General features: G+C 42.5%; 1 protein-coding gene and 1 long non-coding RNA gene across 2 annotated transcripts in view; one reads left to right on the top strand and one right to left on the bottom strand.

Moving 5' to 3' along the window:
- Nucleotides 1-15,077, bottom strand: part of SLITRK3 (SLIT and NTRK like family member 3) — a 56,872-nt gene extending 41,795 nt beyond the window's left edge. Inside the window, exons 1-3 of the mRNA XM_089780780.1 lie at nt 14,808-15,077; nt 10,161-13,205; nt 5,300-5,608 (exon numbers count right to left, since the gene is read on the bottom strand). Coding sequence (XP_089636906.1) covers nt 10,410-13,187 — 2,778 coding nt within the window. The 5' untranslated portion in view covers nt 13,188-13,205; nt 14,808-15,077 and the 3' untranslated portion in view covers nt 5,300-5,608; nt 10,161-10,409. The remainder of the gene's footprint in view (nt 1-5,299; nt 5,609-10,160; nt 13,206-14,807) is intronic.
- On the top strand, nt 10,331-14,169 carry LOC149523852 (uncharacterized). The gene is made up of 3 exons (XR_016350348.1): nt 10,331-10,445; nt 12,792-12,863; nt 14,041-14,169. It is a non-coding gene; the product is annotated as an uncharacterized LOC149523852 (long non-coding RNA).
- Nucleotides 15,078-15,280: the final 203 nt, after the last annotated feature.

The raw sequence follows: 15,280 nt of genomic DNA, 5'->3' as shown, positions 1-15,280 counted from the left end.
GGATTTTAAACTTATATTTACATGGGGTTTTACATCCGCACTATGTAGATGGAAAGCTTGTCTCATTCATCAACATAAGTCGATGCAATACAAGATATTACCTCACTCACCTTGTCTCTCATTAGAGACATTTACAGTTTTATAATTTCTTCGTTAGGCTGACATTTTGCATTTTCATACTGTCTTATTAGTCAGAGTTTGGTCCAGCTACCAATAAAGTTAATGACATAACTTTCATTGACCTCAATAGCATCAAGATCACGGTCCATTAGTGTTCAAATTGAGGTGGTTTTTTAAAGCGATTATACACACATTTCTCACCATTGCTAACTGAAAAAATAGGAGGGAAATTGAAATTAAATGGAAAGTTTAGTGGGTGCTATTGAGTGCATATTATAATTAGAGCCTTAAGTGTTTTCAGTGAAGGCTGCCTACCCAGCAAAGAATAGGCATCACTTGCCCTGTTTTGAGTCAGTCAGGGTATGTCTACACTACCCCGCTAGTTCGAACTAGCGGGGGTAATGTAGTCATCCGCAGTTGCAAATGAAGCCCGGGATTTGAATTTCCCGGGCTTCATTTGCACGAAGCCGGCCGGCGCCATTTTTAAATGCCGGCTAGTTCGAACCCCGTGCCGTGCGGCTACACGCGGCACGGAGTAGCTAGTTCGGATTAGGCTTCTAATCCGTGAACGAGGTGTACAGCTAATTCGGATTAGGAAGCCTAATCCGAACTAGCTACTCCGTGCCGCGTGTAGCCGCACGGCACGGGGTTCGAACTAGCCGGCATTTAAAAATGGCGTCGGCCGGCTTCGTGCAAATGAAGCCCGGGAAATTCAAATCCCGGGCTTCATTTGCAACTGCGGATGACTACATTACCCCCGCTAGTTCGAACTAGCGGGGTAGTGTAGACATACCCTCAGATACCACAGCATCTTTTCATGCTAGATTTCTTTTACTATTATACCCATTAAAGAGACAAAGTTAGTGACTTAATACTTTATTGGACCAACTGCTGTTGGTGAAAGAGACTAGAAGAAGAGCTCTGTATGGCTCAAAAGCCTGACTCTCTCTCCAACAGCAGATGGTCCAATAAAAAGATATTACCTCACTCACCTTATCTCTCTTGGGACTCACATGGCTACAACAACACAGTTCCTGGTTTCAGATATAACCAGGCTTATAGTGCAGACAAACAGAAAAAAAATCACATCAGAGAAAAATCCATGCTGTCTAATCTAAAAAAATGTGAGGGCTGTGTGTATTTTTCAGTCCTGCTGTCAGGAGGATTTTTAGGATGCCCCTGCACAGCAGTTCTAATAACACAAGAGAAACATAGTGACAGGTTTTCCAAAGAATTCAGGGACAAAATTTTAAGTGCTCTTCAACCACAGCTAGAGACAGTTTTTCAGCTCCCATCTAGGCACCAAAGTAAGGGTCAGATTTTTAGCAGCACTCAGTACCCAGCTGCCCCTACTATGACATGAGGCTGGGATTTTCAAGAGCTCAGCATGGTGAGTACATTTCTGTATTGGGGGGACAAATCTACTACTGCAGGGTTTTTACACATTCCTTGGAAGCATCAGATGGTATGTACAGTCAGAGACAGGATACTAGGTCAAGATGGGTCTCAAAACTGGTCCAGTGTGGCAATTCCTATTTTCCTATGCAAATCAGGTCCAAAGAAAAAGTGTAAGAACCCATCTGGGTTTAAAAAAAAACTTTAAAATAGTTTCATGGTGAGGATTTAGGAATATTAGACTAAAAAAGACCCTGGGTCATCAAATGTAGTACCCTACTACCAATCATATAATCCCATTCAGAAATTTGTCATGGTCCATTTTAAAAGTTTGATTTACGTGTTCTATTATAAAAGTTCAGGCACTCCTGTTTCTGGTAATTTGTTTCTTTTAAAAAGATCAAATAAATGAATATAGGTAAGTCCTGTATAGCTGAATCCCAATGATTAGAGCCCTGCATAGATACAAAATTTGTATCCACATCCACAAAAATTAGCCATGGATGCAGTTACCCATGGATATAAAGTGGCTATCCATAATTCTGCAGGATTCCAAATACAAAATTTGTATCTGCATCCACATCTGCAAAAATGAGCTATGGATATCCACCTGTATATCTGCAGATGTGGATAGTATATAAAGTGGATACATGTGAATCTTCAGGACTCTACAAATTATCCAAAATTCCTCATAACAAATAAGAACAGAGAACATAGTTGACAAAATTAAATCAAGATGCTTGCACAGTATACCAGATAAATAATCTCACCTCTAGTACAATTACTTCCATGGTAAATGTATTTAATTTTAAATTACTTATGTTCTAATAACTTTAACTGATCATATGGTTCCTCACCACGGCTATGTCTAGACTGCAGGCTTCTTTCGAAAGAGGCTCTTTCGAAAGCATCTTTCGAAAGAGCCTCTTTCAAAAGATCGCGTCTAGACTGCAGGCGGATCTTTCGAAAGAGCAATCCGCTTTTTCGAAAGAGAGCACCCAGCGAGTCTGGATGCTCTCTTTCGAGGAAGCCCTATTTACATTGAAGAACGCCTTCTTTCGAAAGAGGAACTTTCGAAAGAAGGCGTTCTTCCTCGTGAAACGAGGTTTACCGCCATCGAAAGAAAAGCCGCGTTCTTTCGAAATTATTTCGAAAGAACGCGGCTTGAGTCTGGACGCAGGGGAAGTTTTTTCGGGAAAAGGCTACTTTTCCCGAAAAAAACCCTGAGTCTGGACACAGCCTAGATAAAATACCCACTGACTTCAGTGAAGCTACAAAATTCTCATCCAGGTGAAACTCGGGAAAAACTAAAAGGATAACCCTGTTCATAAATAAATTTATATTATTTACTCCATATCCAAACACAGATCAGGAACCTCTGGCAGACTGATTGATATTCTAGCTTAACTCAAATCCTACAAAACAGATTCACTAGAGTGGATCTCTCTTTTGAAAAGTGTGCTACACTGTATGTTTTACATATAGGCAACGTCTAGACTGGCATGATTTTGAGGAAATACTTTTAACTGAAAAGTTTTTCCATTAAAAGTATTTCCACAAAAGAGAGTCTAGATTGGCAAGGATGCTTTTGTGTAAAAAGTGCTTTTGAGCAAATGCATCCATGCCAATCTAGACGTGCTTTTGCGCAAGAAAGCTCCGATGGCCATTTTAGCCATCAGGCTCTCTTGTGCAAAAAATTAAGGTGCCTGTCTATACTGGCCCTCTAGCACAAGTATTCTTGCGCAAGAGGGCTTATCTCTGAGCAGGAGCGTGAAAGTATTTATGCAAGAAGCACTGATTTTGTACATTACAAAGACAGTGCTCTTGCGCAAATTCAAGTGGCCAGTGTAGACAGCTGGCAAGTGTTTGTGCAAAAGCAGCTGCTTTTGGCAAAATCTTGCCAGTCTAGATGCACCCATATAGTTAGGCGAGCAGGGTTTTCCTATGGAATTGGTGGAAGGATAGGAGAGGATCTGTCCCTTAGTTACATCAAAATGTTACTTTAGAACTAACAGAATATGTGTGAAATGCACTAAGAATATTTAAAGAATAACTTTACTACTAGGAAAATAAGGGAATTTTAAAAAGTGAGGTGACATTATCTTCAAAATGCAATGCATGATTCTGAGCTGTCCATATGTTGTATGTATCGTTGTGCTCTGCTATTTTACAAATAATGTATGTATTATTAATTATTATTTAGGGAAAACAACATCCTAATTCTGTATATGGCTTCTTTGCAGTGTCTATGCATAATTTCATAGTTTAAATTGAGACTAACATTCTCAGATATAGACCTGATCGACTGAAGCCTGGGGGAGCTTACCCAATAGAACTTTTTGATGGAAACTCTTTGTTTTGACAGCCACCAAAAATAACCACCAATTTGATAAAACACCGTTTGATGTCCTACAACTCTCACCACACCAAAAGATGAATAATCAACAAAATTCCATTCCTACAACTGTCCTTCTGATGCAATCCATGAACAGACATAAGATTAAACAGAAGAGCTGCTGAATCTTACAGGGAGATAAATACCCCCCATACATACACACACCAGCTTTAATTAAATGAAAATAGAAAATATGTAAGGGTATGTCTACACTACCACCCTAGTTCGAACTAGGGTGGTAATGTAGGAAACTGGAGTTGCAAATGAAGCCCGGAATTTGAATTTCCCGGGCTTCATTTGCATCTCGCCGGGCGCCGCCATTTTTAAATGTCCGCTAGTGCAGACTCCGTGCCGCACGGCTACACGCAGCACGGACTAGGTAGTTCGGACTAGACTTTCACTAGGTAGTTCAGACTAGGTTTCACGAGGAGTAACAGTAGTTCAGAATAGGAAGCCTAGTCCAAACTACCTAGTCCGTGCAGCGTGTAGCCGCGCGGCACGGAGTCCACACTAGCCGACATTTAAAAATGGCGGCGCCCGGGGAGATGCAAATGAAGCCCGGGAAATTCAAATCCCGGGCTTCATTTGCAACTCTGGTTGCCTACATTACCACCCTAGTTCGAACTAGGGTGGTAGTGTAGACATACCCTAAGAGACAATGAAAATGTGGAGCTCCTTAAACACAGGAGATAACCAATAAAAAACTATATACAAACTAATTAACAGTATCGCTTTAATTTCAAAACTTCTGTAAAAATAAGGTAGTAACAATACTAATACAGTATTTTCAAATATTTAAATAATAGACATTATATGATGAACTTGGCTAACTCATAAGCATCCTATCATTTGGCCTCAACCCCCTAAAAGCCGGCTGAATTGTCCCAGTTTTCACTTTCCTAAGACCAGTTTGGTTATTTCTTTACAAGTCTGTGTGCAAACACTTGTATGTTGGAATAAATCTGGTTTAAAGTCAATTTGATTAATGGTGGTCTGCTGGTAAAATAACAACTTTACCTAAATAGTTTTCTTCACACAGGGAGCATCTACACAGCACTCTCAGCTCAAAATAAGATACACCATTTGTGCTACGTAAATTGCGTATATTATTTCGATTTAATTTTGAAATAGCGTGCTATTTTGAAATTTGGCACGGTGTAGACATGCCAAATTTTGAAATAAGCTATCTCGACATATCCCTTATCCCTCATGGAACAAGAGTTACAGGGATGCCAAAATAGCACGCCCATTATTTTGAAAATTATTTCAAAATAACGGGTGCGTTTAAAAGACACACGGAAGCTACCACAGAGACTTATAGCAAAATAACTACATTAGTTTGAGGTAAGCAATTTAATTCAAGTGGTGCAAGCTTGTACGCAAACCTACCATGACTCCTTATACAGACAAAACTCCAGCTGGTTTGAGCTCGGCACACTGACCCCAAAACTGCGTCACCGAAGTCAATGACTTCAGTGGGAACCGGATGATGTCTACTGTAGTTAGTCAATTTGAGGGTCTGTTCCAAAGCACACTGACGAATTAGGGTTACTTCCACTGACTTCAATAGGCTTTGAATCAGGCCCTCCTTGTATAAGCCAGGGTGGAATAGCAGGGCTGTGTGAAGAAGTTCTCACCACCTGAATAATCCTACTTTCAGGGAAAATAAAATCATTTCCAGGCTTGCCTCAAATGTACCTGAAACCAGAAGACAGAAAAGTGTCATTTTACTTCAAAGAGCTGATTTTTTTACTGTGGAAAAGTTTGTGAATGTGTATATTCAGTAAAGGCACTGTAAATCATATTTTTCCATGGGAAAAATCTGGTCATTTTCACTACAAAAAGCTCAAAGCTATAGGGAAATGTCACTCAGGAACAATTTGGGGAATACCCAAAAGAGGGTTATTTTTGTCATTTGAACACTCGCAGAATGAAAATATGAAAATTTACCAAACTTTGGTTATTCCAAAAATGTACGTGCATCCATGTTAGAAAAGCAGATGACAATTTTAGATGAACTGCAATTCTTCAACATAGTCACACTTCTCAGGTGCTTGAAGGAAGCTGGATGTTGGCCATAAGCCTCACAACAGCTAAGGAATGTAGACACCTACACATACAAGGCCACATTTTGTATACCTTATTCATGCCAACAGTCCCACTTACCAATGTGGCTACTTGCTTAAGCAAACTCTGATTTACATATCACTCATGTGTTACCGCTTACATGCAGTAGAGCTTGAAAAGCATATGGCAAAGCATGAGAGCATTTTGTAATGAGTTTTGTGTGCCACTGACTTCAATGTTTATTGGTCAGAACTGACCATTATTGTATATTTCTAGCTCAAAAATTAAATAAGCTGCAATCAGAAAAAAAACCAAACAAATAAAGCAATAATAAAACCACACAAAGTTCATTCAAAGTGCTCAGACATAGTCGTGAACTGAAAGTGCTGTTTTCTGGCAACCAACTCCATTAGAATCCTTCAAAAACAACTCCTTTGAAATATTCATCTAACTATGATACACATTTATTGGCTTACAAGGGCAGATTTCTAGAGAAGAAATACTATGATGAACTCATTTTGCATTAGGGCAAGTATTCACACCACTAGGGAAAATAAACTGTTCTGTTGATGCAGTAGGAGACCTGTATTTCCCAGTCCCAAACACTTCCTTTTAAGTGGGACATTTTAAAATAAGAATTGTGTTTAAAAAGTAATAGAAAATGGGGAAGAACCCTGATATTTGATTATCTTTCAGTTCTAGCTATACCTTTATTGTAAGATATGACTGTGACTTATCCTCTGGCCTTTTTTCCCCATTATACCTGTAGGAAGAATTTCAACGCAGCAAATCAGTGAATAAAAATAATCATATGATCAATGTTGTACCACAAAATTCTTAACATTTGCACATAAAACTGGTACTCAGTTGATGTTAACTACTTGTCAATACAATACTGAACTAAGCTAAAAAAGTATCTTTATTTAAAATAGTGCTTCATTAAACATCTTTAATGTGAATGTGGATAATTTTATTTTATGTTTAATAGTATCACTTTTATTAATAAGAATGCTAATAATACTAAATAATTCCTATTAATTAGGTTCACTCTGTTTGATGGATATGAATAGTCTCCCTTCATAGATCAGCTGTGACAGGTGCACTTTTGTTTTCTGATGTGGACGATAATTTTACCATCCACCCAACCACAGCTTATCACAATAAAATAAAATAAAAATTAGCATATTACACATTAAATATTACAGTTAAATATTCTGAACACTTCCACAGAGAAACTCCCCCAACTGATTTCAAAGAGTTTACAATGCACAAGAAAATAAGCTTCCTACACAAGGAAAAAAATAACTCAATTTAAGCCAAAAAATTATCTTCTTTAATACAAAATTCCATTCTCATAGAATAAATGTATTTCCACTGAATAAATAGATTCCCTCACCATTTGCAGGTGAAAATGCTACTACTATTTAAGTCAAGATGCTCTTGCCTTTTTTAGTTCAAATAAAATATAAACATTATTTATAATGATTGGCTTATACTTTAATATGATTTATAAACACTCAGATTTTGCTTTTTTCCCCTAAATGTATACAGCACCAGTCACACCAGGGATTTTACTTTAACCTAACATGTCATACTCCATCTTCTGCATGCTGCAGCATTATCAATGCAATTATAATGATTATCGTCAGAAGGACCTGGCCTTGTATTTTGATGTTTATTTTTTGTAAATACCTGCATGCTTTTCTAATATCCATTATAAAACAGATTAGTGCTGAATGCAGTAATAATGAAACAACATCAATACGATAGAGGGATCTGGCAATTTGAAGTTCATAACATTAACCAATAATACTATCATGGAAATGATGCAAAGATTTACAGAATTTTGACATTGTCCCCTTCTCTCTCCACCATTTCAAAAGTACACAGAGAGCTACTATTGATTCCCAGAAATTGCTTTCTACTTCCTCCACATGGCTGTCAGAGACAGAGAGCCTATACTATGCATATCTGGCAAAGATGTAATTAGGGGCATTTGGGGAGAACATCTACCTTTTAATTCCATTAGAATGCAACCTGCTGGGTGGAATAATTTTGTTAACACAACACAAAGGGAAACAGCCTTTTCTGACAAGGACACAGCTATGGATGTGGCACATCAGTCCATGCAAATATAGGACTATGTAGCACTTTAAAGACTAACTCTTTCTCATCCAATCCAGAAAGTTGACACTTATGGACATGTAATCCCATAACAAATGTCCCAGGGGAGGAGAACATTGGATACAGGTGTTTTAATACGATGGAAACATTTTCCATCTATCTTGATAAACAGCCATAATTCTTGTTTTTATTAACACAAAATATATTTCTATTAAAACTCATTGAGATCTTTAGAACAGGGCCTCAACGGAGTTAACTGCACAGCTAAGGAGCTGACATTCACATTCCCTTTTAATTTGTTCCCTAGTTCGATGTAAGGCATTAGTGACGTCTGGTGAATTACATTCAACGTAAGGATTTCATGCTATTAAGGGAAGACTCAGGAGTCCAAGCAGAAAGTACTATACTGGATGGGAGGCACAACTCAGCTTGCCGCTTTTGCTGCGATTGCTGGAGTTACGGCGCCACCTACTGGCCACATTGGGTAACTCCCCCCAAAAAGCTTTTCCCTGTCCCTCCCCCCCACCCCCATGTCTATCCAGTTCAACCAGGAACAAGGTACCAGTTAATACATTAAAAGAAAAAAAATCAGTTTGTTCTTTGGTTTTGCTCAGATCTAAGTGGGTTGTAAATTGAGTGACGCACAACGTCTATATTGCAGCATCATTTTAATGACGCACGTTTTGTAACATCAGCCTAACCTCCCTAGTTCTAACTTCAGCAGGGCAAAGGAGAAGCCCGGGAAATGCCAGCAATTGGGCCTCGGTTTCCCAGGCTGTTCCGGGTTTGTTTTTTCTAAAAGAGGGAAAAGAATTATCCAAGTGTAATTGAATCAAGTATTCAAATGCACATCTAAGCTTTTCTCCAAGATCTACTCATTTTCTTATATATGTCAACGGTGAAAAGTTATAATACGAATGCCTTTTCTTCTAAATCGTAGCAGAGCGTCGATTCTACTAGCAATATTAGTAGAAGACACTGGGTTAATTCTTCTGCTTATTTTAAATAGAAGAAACTCTGATAGTTACAGTGCAATGTGGAAGAAAAGCAGGTTTCAAATTGCATGTTTTAAGTCACAAGGGTATTGTGGCAGAAGTTGTGCATATTTTTTCCCTGTTAACATCACAGTGCACTGAACAGTTACTACTAAAATAGCTTTTAGGATTAAGGTGGGAGAAGTAATCAATCGATAGGGAGAGGGTATAGCTGAAATTTTAGGTTCAAGCTTTGTATCCTCTATATATCTATATATATTTTTTCAAAACTTTTTATTAGGAAAGCTATACCAGACGCATCACTGTACAATGAATGAGTAAACATTACCTTTACAATTTATATTCACTTGAAATTACAGAATAAATATATGCACATTGTTGTATCTTTGTGTGTGTGTGTGAGAGAGAGAGAAAGAGAAAACATTTAAAAGTGCTTCCTACAAAGCCGTTAGTGATAGGTACCCAGTGACTTTTTTGTATATTTGTATGGGTTTGTTTTAATTAGAAAGTGCGGACGTCCTCCAAAAACTCATGGCGTCATGAAGTTCATTGATCATCCCTAGGTGTGTGTGCGCCACGTGGTTACATCCAATGGGCTTCTTCGTTTCGGATGACTTCACACGTGAAATGGAAACCCCCTCCATTCCGCCCCCCCCCCAAGAGAAGAGGCGGGGAAAGGGTTAGAGGAAGGGGGTGGGGCAGATCGGAGTGGTCATTGGTTGAGGGTTGGACTGGCGGCTGGGGCAAGAAGCTGTGTGGACGCGTCTACGGTTGTGTGTGCGTGTGAAAGAGAGACAAGAGTGAGAGCACATTCGAACAAAACCCCCTCCCCCTCTTGCAGTTTCCAGGCATGCAGGTGCAGCAAACTGCATTTGATTGTTTTAAATAAATGTACAGGATCTGTGCCATGATGGGCAAGAAGAAAGCCAAAATGCCATCTCCCGCCCCCACCCCCAGGAAAAAAACATAAAGTAAGTTTACTGCAACGGAAAAAAAGAGACATAGAATTTACTTAGTTAGGATCAATACAAAGATCCCCATAATAATAATTAATAATAATATACCTTAGACATGGCACAGTCAAAGTCTCAGTTTCAGTATAAAAAATAATGATTAACATCTGCTGGCAAGTCTGCGAAGGCACTTCATTGATTAATGATCTGAGAACGGCCCTGTCTCCAAACACACACTTCTGGTGGGGGAGAGCACACAGCTGGATTCTCTATTCTCATCATGCGGCTGCAGTAGGGCTGGAGAGGGGCCGGGCCGGGGGCGCTACTGGCGGGGGAAGGGAGGGGAGAAAAGCTATCTGGTCAGAACCTATAGGTTGACTTCTCCAGGACTTCGAGGTAATCCGGCTTGGTTTGGAGTTTGGCCCTTAACTCGAGGTATTCGCTTGGGGGGGTTTGGTCTGGGAAGCCCTTGCCGGCCGAGAAGAGCAGCGTTTCTTTCAGCCTGGCGTCCTGCTGGAGGTCCGGGTACTGCATGCCAGGCGGGTGGACGTGCAGTTCCTTTAACTTGGGCACCGTGCCGTAGAGGCAGTCCACAAAGCCCACGGCGCAGGGCGGCGGCCGCTCTCGGTCCAGCCCGGCGCCGGCCGGCGGGAAGAGCAGCACCCCGCCGTTCTTCTCGTGCGGCTCCAGCGCCAGCGCGCCGCCACCGGTCGCGGGGTGGTGATTGGCGGCCACGATGGTGTTGAGCTGCGAGCTGGACACGGCCAGGCTCCACTCCTTCTCCTTTTCCAGCAAGGTCCGGTAGTGGGTGCTGTTCTCCGGCTGGCCGGGCTCGGCGAACGGCTCCCCCGCCCCACCTCCCCCCAGGCGCTCGCCGCCCGCCTCCCCCTCCGCCTCCCCCTCGCGGGGCTTGTAGATGGGGTTGTTGCACATGTGGGTCACCGGGTGGGGGATGTAGTCGTAGACGTGCCCCACCGGGGGCGCCTTCTCCGGCGAGGCTGCGGCCCGGCCGCCCTCCTCGAAGAAGCGGTGGCACTGCAGGTGGATGCCGCCCAGGTCCCCCGCCTCCGGCCGCTTGCTGCGGAAGGGCAGTTTCTTGCGCCGCCGGCGCAGCACGAAGGCGAAGAGCCCCGCGGCGATGAAGACGGCCGAGAAGAAGAGGACAAGCAGGCTGAGGATGAGCACGGAGAGCGGCACGGCGGCGGCGCCGGCCGGGGAGAGCTCGTAGGCCGAGGGGCTGGTGGGGCTGGGCTTGCCCCCCGGCGGGGCGGGCGAGGCGGCCGCGGCGCGCAGCAGCTCCGGGCACAGCGCCTCCAGCTCCACCGAGCGCAAGTCCCGGCGAGTGAGGTTCTCCGGGCTGGCGCACAGCACGTCCCCCACCACGATCACCGAGCTGATGGTCTCGATCCACTGCTTGAGCGGCACCAGGTCGCAGGTGCAGTCCCAGGGGTTGAGCTTCAGGTCGATCTGCACGATGGCGTGGAGGTGCTCCAGCACCCCGGCCACGGGCAGGTAGAGGAAGTGGTTGTTCCGCAGGTTGAGCCTGGCCAGGGAGGTGCCCGCAAAGGCGTCGGTGGGCAGGGTACGCAGCAGGTTGTCGTTGAGGAAGAGTAGCTTCAGGTTGGGCATGAGGCTGAAGGCTGCCGGCTGGATCTCCCGGATTAGGTTGTACTCGAAGTACAGGTAATGCAGGCTCTGCAAGCCCCTGAACATGCCTGGAGTCAGCCTTTCTATGTCATTGCCGTTCAGGTACAGGCTCTTCAGATTAGGCAGGTTAATAAAAGCCCCGTCCTGCACATAGGAGATGCGATTGTTCCCAAGGTGTAAGAGATCTAAGGAAGAAAAATTCCAGAAATCCGAGCGGTAGATTTTCTGGATCAAATTGCCGCTCAGGTACAACTTCTTGGCATTCAGGGGCCTGGGCAGGAGCTCGGAGATGTTGTGAAAGCCTCTCTCCTTGCAATTGACTGTCAGGCCCAAGTCGTTGATGTGCAAGCTACAAGAGCACCCAGTAGGGCATATGATGGGGATGGGCGGCCTTGTCTGATAGGCAGCTATTGGAGGCTGGTTTGGCCCAGGATACAGGCCTCGGGATGTAGGGGGAGGTTTGGGCACTCTGGGTTGCTTGGTGGGTTTGGGCTGCTTATTGGATGTTTTGTATTCGACAGAGGAAGCAGTGAAATGGAAGGAGGATAGCATGGAGGAAGGCTTAGTAGGCCATGCGTTCTCCTTGCTTGATGACAACTGAGGAATCCCCAGACTCGCCTCGACCTCAGAGTCAGACAGCATGGGGCAGAGTTTACTCCTTTTGATTTCCCTCAGGTCCTTACCATGGAAATGGAAGGGGGTCTCACAGGTTATGTCTCCCACAAGGGCAGTGTAAGGTATCCGTTCCAGCCAACTTTTCAGCTGCACAATCTCACAGGTACAGTTCCAAGGGTTCTCCTCCAGCTGAATTTCCATCAGGCTCCTCCCAATATGGTCCAGCATCCCTCGGTAGGAAAGGACTTTTAATCTGTTTCCCCGCAAGTCCAAATGGGTTAAGGACACAGACTTAAAAAGGTTGGTGGGAAGCATGGGGATAAGGTTGTCATTTAAGATCAAGACTCTCAGTTTACTCAGATTTCGAAATGCCCCACTTTCAATCCGTTTAATGACATTGTAATCTGCCTGCAGATATTCCAAACTTTCCAAACCCAGGAAAGTATCGTTTCTGAAAATGTCTAATTTATTCTCGTGCAGGTACAATCTCTTCAGCACTTTGAGCCCATTGAAGGCCCCTGTCTGAATGTCCTGGAGTGCATTGTTCCCAAGGTTAATAGACACAGCATTGTTCAAATGAAGAAAACTGTTAGTGTATAATTTCCTCATGGAATTCCTCTGCAGATAAAGTTTAAAAGGTCTTGACCATGACTCCGTTATCTGACTAATATTTATAAATCCTTTATTGTCACAATGTATATGGAAAAGGCTCTCTTTTACTTCACAGTAACATGGATCAAAGCAGGGCTCGTCAATTTCCTCTGAGTCCTCTATCAAGGGAATTGGTGTAGTCCATGCTAGAGCAATTGTGCTTAGAAGAATTACCCACAACATCCTTCCTTTGTGGAGAGTCTCTGTGGTGGAAGGTTTCATCATTTGTGGATGATTACAAAACTGTAACAAACAAAAATGCAGAATTTTAGTATTTATCCACACCACTCTTAAAAATAAACTCCATTCCTGCTAGACTTTTATTAAGCTCCAGGAAAGTTCAGCACTTGTGGGGTAGACATTCAAAACAAACTCTGCCACTATGTGATGGTCAAAGCTGGTTTCAGATTTAAGAGCTATAGAAATCTTTAACAATAAAATAACATCTTCCCCCTCTGCATATGATATTAAGCAAATGCTATATATAATGAAAACAGTATACATATGCCATATAGCAAATGAACATGTAGCCTGAGTGTATTGCACATTTTCACCATATGGCTTTTGTTTAGAAAAAAAATACTTTCAGGCTTACCTCTCTATGCATCATAACCTGCATTGATTACAGGAGCAAATACACCAGCATCCTACTACATCCTTTAGACTTACACACACAAACTCCCAAAGTTATTAGATTGCAATGGTCCAATATCCAATGCACTGGCTCAGTATATTCCATGCGTAAGTTTGCAGGAATGTGCAAGGTTAGTAAATGTCCCTGATATAACAGTTTCCTTTAGTAATTTCCACAGTGTTTTTAATAATGCTTAACAACCGCGATTTAAAAGAAAACCTCCCCCACTCCAGACGCACTGATGGATTAATGGTACTGGTATATTATCAGATAAATACCTACTACATATTAGTCATTTTAGCTGATTAAAGCATTTAGAGATGATTAATCTTTCTAAAGCACATGCCCATGCGATCAGCAGATCTAAGGTGAAGTGACAGCTAAAGAAGCACTTTGGATTGAAATGCTCAGCCTGGTATGGATTATGATATTTTGCACCCCCAGAATCAACCAAAAGACCCGGGTAAAAAGCTGAAAGTGGAAGAAAAATACCTTGACACCTTCTGATGAATTATCTACCCTACGGTCTATGTTTTACAAAGAAGACACCATTCTTCTCCAATCAAAGGAAACAAATACTGTACTAATGAGATGCAGCTCCCGGAGACACAGTTTCTCCCTTTCATTCTCCAGATATTTTAAATATGTGGGGATAAATTAACGCTAATGATGATGATAATGATTGTGATGCAGCTCTTCTTGAGTCAGTGAAATATCCATTACAATTGTTCGGAGGGATCGTTGTTCCTAGTCCTAATAGATCAATAAAAATGACCTTTTCTTTTGCCTTTCCCATGTACACCTCTCCTCCTCCCCCCTTTCCCCACACAAACTTAACATCAGAAAGACGCATTTAGGGAGAGAAATGGGAAAGGGATACAAATCCTTAAGATCAACTTGCCAATGAAACCTTTAGCTGTAGGAAAGGGGAAATGGAAGAAAAGAGAAATACCATCTGCAATTAAAGCCATGATCTAATTGGGAAGAAGGGGGAGAGAAAGAAAAAAAAAGAGAGCTACATTGCAGTATCCCTCAGTCCTCCCTCTGTCTTTTGCAAATAGCTACATAAGTTCTTTCTGTTCTGCAAGGGCTGTAATAAAAATGATGGTGGCGAGGTGGGGGGAGGAGGAGAAACAGAGTGTGTGTGTGTGGGGGGGGGGGTGTCTTTGAAGCTAGGCAGAAAGAAGAGGATCCAGAAGGCTTGTACTTACCGGTTTGCAGGAGAGATTTTAGTGCATCTAAAAATAAATAAATAAATAAAAATTTAAAAGCTCCAGTTTAAGGATTGCTGGTTTCACTCTGTCTCTTTCTGTCTCTCTCTCTCTCTCTACTCCTGCTGAGGCTGAGGCAAAAGGGATAAAAAAAAAAAAAAAAAAAAGCAAGCAAGCCTGAAACGTGCTGGGAATGCAATGAGCTCCTCAATGAGCTTCTTTAGGATGCAGAGCTGCTGTTTGGCACACTCAATGGAGGAGAAGGGGGCTGCTGCAGGCTCCCTGCTCTGGTGCTGCTTCCTTTGGGCACCAGCAGCCCATCGTTGGGAGGAAGAGGGAGGGAGGCTCAATCACAGCGGAGAATCTCGGGCTTCTCTCTCTTTTTCTCCTGGTGTGTGTGTTGTTGTTGCCCTGGATCAGGCTTTTCCACGTCATGAAAATGAGCTTCAAGAAGGGGAACAAATGAAGGGGGC

This window comes from Pelodiscus sinensis, chromosome 10 (genome assembly GCF_052426305.1).
Source record: "Pelodiscus sinensis isolate ZL-2025 chromosome 10, ASM5242630v1, whole genome shotgun sequence".
Classification (NCBI taxonomy): domain Eukaryota; kingdom Metazoa; phylum Chordata; order Testudines; family Trionychidae; genus Pelodiscus; species Pelodiscus sinensis.
This window is presented reverse-complemented; position numbering and strand designations above follow the sequence as displayed.